General features: G+C 43.6%; 1 protein-coding gene across 1 annotated transcript; it reads right to left on the bottom strand.

The window, feature by feature from the left end:
* Nucleotides 1–266: 266 nt before the first annotated feature.
* Nucleotides 267–1,582, bottom strand: LOC118477114 (chondroadherin-like). Its single transcript, XM_035972344.1, has one exon. It carries the CDS (start codon nucleotides 1,317–1,319, stop codon nucleotides 267–269), a length of 1,053 nt encoding a protein of 350 aa, XP_035828237.1. The 5' UTR covers nucleotides 1,320–1,582.
* Between the last annotated feature and the right edge of the window lie 62 nt (nucleotides 1,583–1,644).

Here is a 1,644-nt window from a genome sequence, read left to right as displayed (position 1 = left end):
GAGAGAGAGAGAGAGAGAGAGAGAAAGAGGGAGCGAGAGGGACAGACAGACAGACAGACAGACAATCTATGTGACAGACAGACAGTCACACAGACAGTCTATGTGACAGACAGAGACAGACAGACAGACATACAGACAGACAGACAGACAGACAGATAGACACACAGACTGTCTATTGGACAGACAGACAGACAGACAGACAGACAGACAGACAGACAGACAGACAGACAGACAGACACGCAGACAGAGAGACACACAGACAGAATTCAAGACACGGGGCATTGGCTTGGGAGCTGATGTAACATAAGACTTAAATCAGTACCGTTACATTTTCCCCGCAGATATTGCAGATTCTGGTACCATGTCGTGAACGCCATGTCATCACAGGAACACGTGAGAGTGTAGGGCAGGTACAGATCGTTTAGTTTGTTCAGTGTCAACAGAGCCGGGGGTAAACGGACTAGGTGTGTGTTGCTCAGGTATAAATAGCTCAACTCATGGAGGTTGCTGAAGGCGTCGTCTGCGATTGTTTTGATTGGGTTTCTTGATAAATACATGAGCGCTAATTTCGAAATGTTGTTTGAAAATTGTAGTGAGGGAATTACTTCTATGTCGTTGTCTGAGATGTGGAGATACGCCAGCGAGGTCGGGAACTCAAAGTCTGCCATTGATTTGATTTTATTATTTCTCAGCTCTAGATAGTACAGATTGGGCAATTTTGATATAGATTCTGGAATAGTCGTCATTACGTTTCCCTCTAGATCAAGGTTTGTCAGTGACGTAGGGAGTAAACCCGAAGATGGGGTTGAAATATTGTTGTAGTGCAGATATAAATATCTCAATTCAGACATAAATAACAGGTCGGGTATTTGAGTAAGGCAGTTGTAGGAGAGATCTAGGTGCTTCAAAGAGTTTTCGTTGGGTATTAGGGCGTAAGGTATGTGCTTGTGGTCACAGATTCTGTTATGAGGTATATAGAGACGCTCAATACCTGTCAAATAAAACAGAGGGCCGATATTGTCGATGTGATTGTAGTCCAGGCATAACTCTGACAAATTACGACGGACTTTTAAATCTTTCAGGTTGTTGAGATCGCTTATTGAATTGAACCTCAAATCGAGGCGGGTCAAATCCGGGAAAAGCGCAACCACCTTCAGTGGGATTTCCGTTAGGTTGGGGTGTCGGTATACCAGATTTTTAATGTGACTGGCTGATGGGTCCAGTGGCTTACTACTCAGCTGTCCAAAAGTAACATTATCTATGTCAAGGGTCTCCAACTTTGGCAGTAACTTAAGCCAGTCTGGTGGAAAGATTGACATCGTCTGTTTTGACAGACGTAGTTTTCAACGATGCTCCAATGCTCGCCAAAATGGTTGTGTTCCATAATGTGAGGACAGGACTATTGTCCCAACGCAAGTACTGGAGAGAACTGAGGTCAATCAAGGCCCACGGTAAGGAGGTCAGATTACTGGACCAGAATGCGAGTGTCTGAAGACTTTTGGCAGAATAAATGAAGGCGTGATCTGCGATTGTGGTCAGGGAATCTTCTCGGAAATATATATCTTGTAAATTGTGAGCAAGATTCCAGTCATAAATGACTGATATGTGATTGCCCTGAAAAGATAGAATCGTATAATGAATTAT

The sequence above is a fragment of the Aplysia californica genome, unplaced genomic scaffold (genome assembly GCF_000002075.1).
Source record: "Aplysia californica isolate F4 #8 unplaced genomic scaffold, AplCal3.0 scaffold00658, whole genome shotgun sequence".
Lineage (NCBI taxonomy): Eukaryota > Metazoa > Mollusca > Gastropoda > Aplysiida > Aplysiidae > Aplysia > Aplysia californica.
This window is presented reverse-complemented; position numbering and strand designations above follow the sequence as displayed.

Coding starts and splice junctions, on each gene's coding strand:
- LOC118477114 (XM_035972344.1), bottom strand. CDS start 1,319: ATGTCAATCTTTCCACCAGACTGGCTTAAGTTACTGCCAAAGTTGGAG.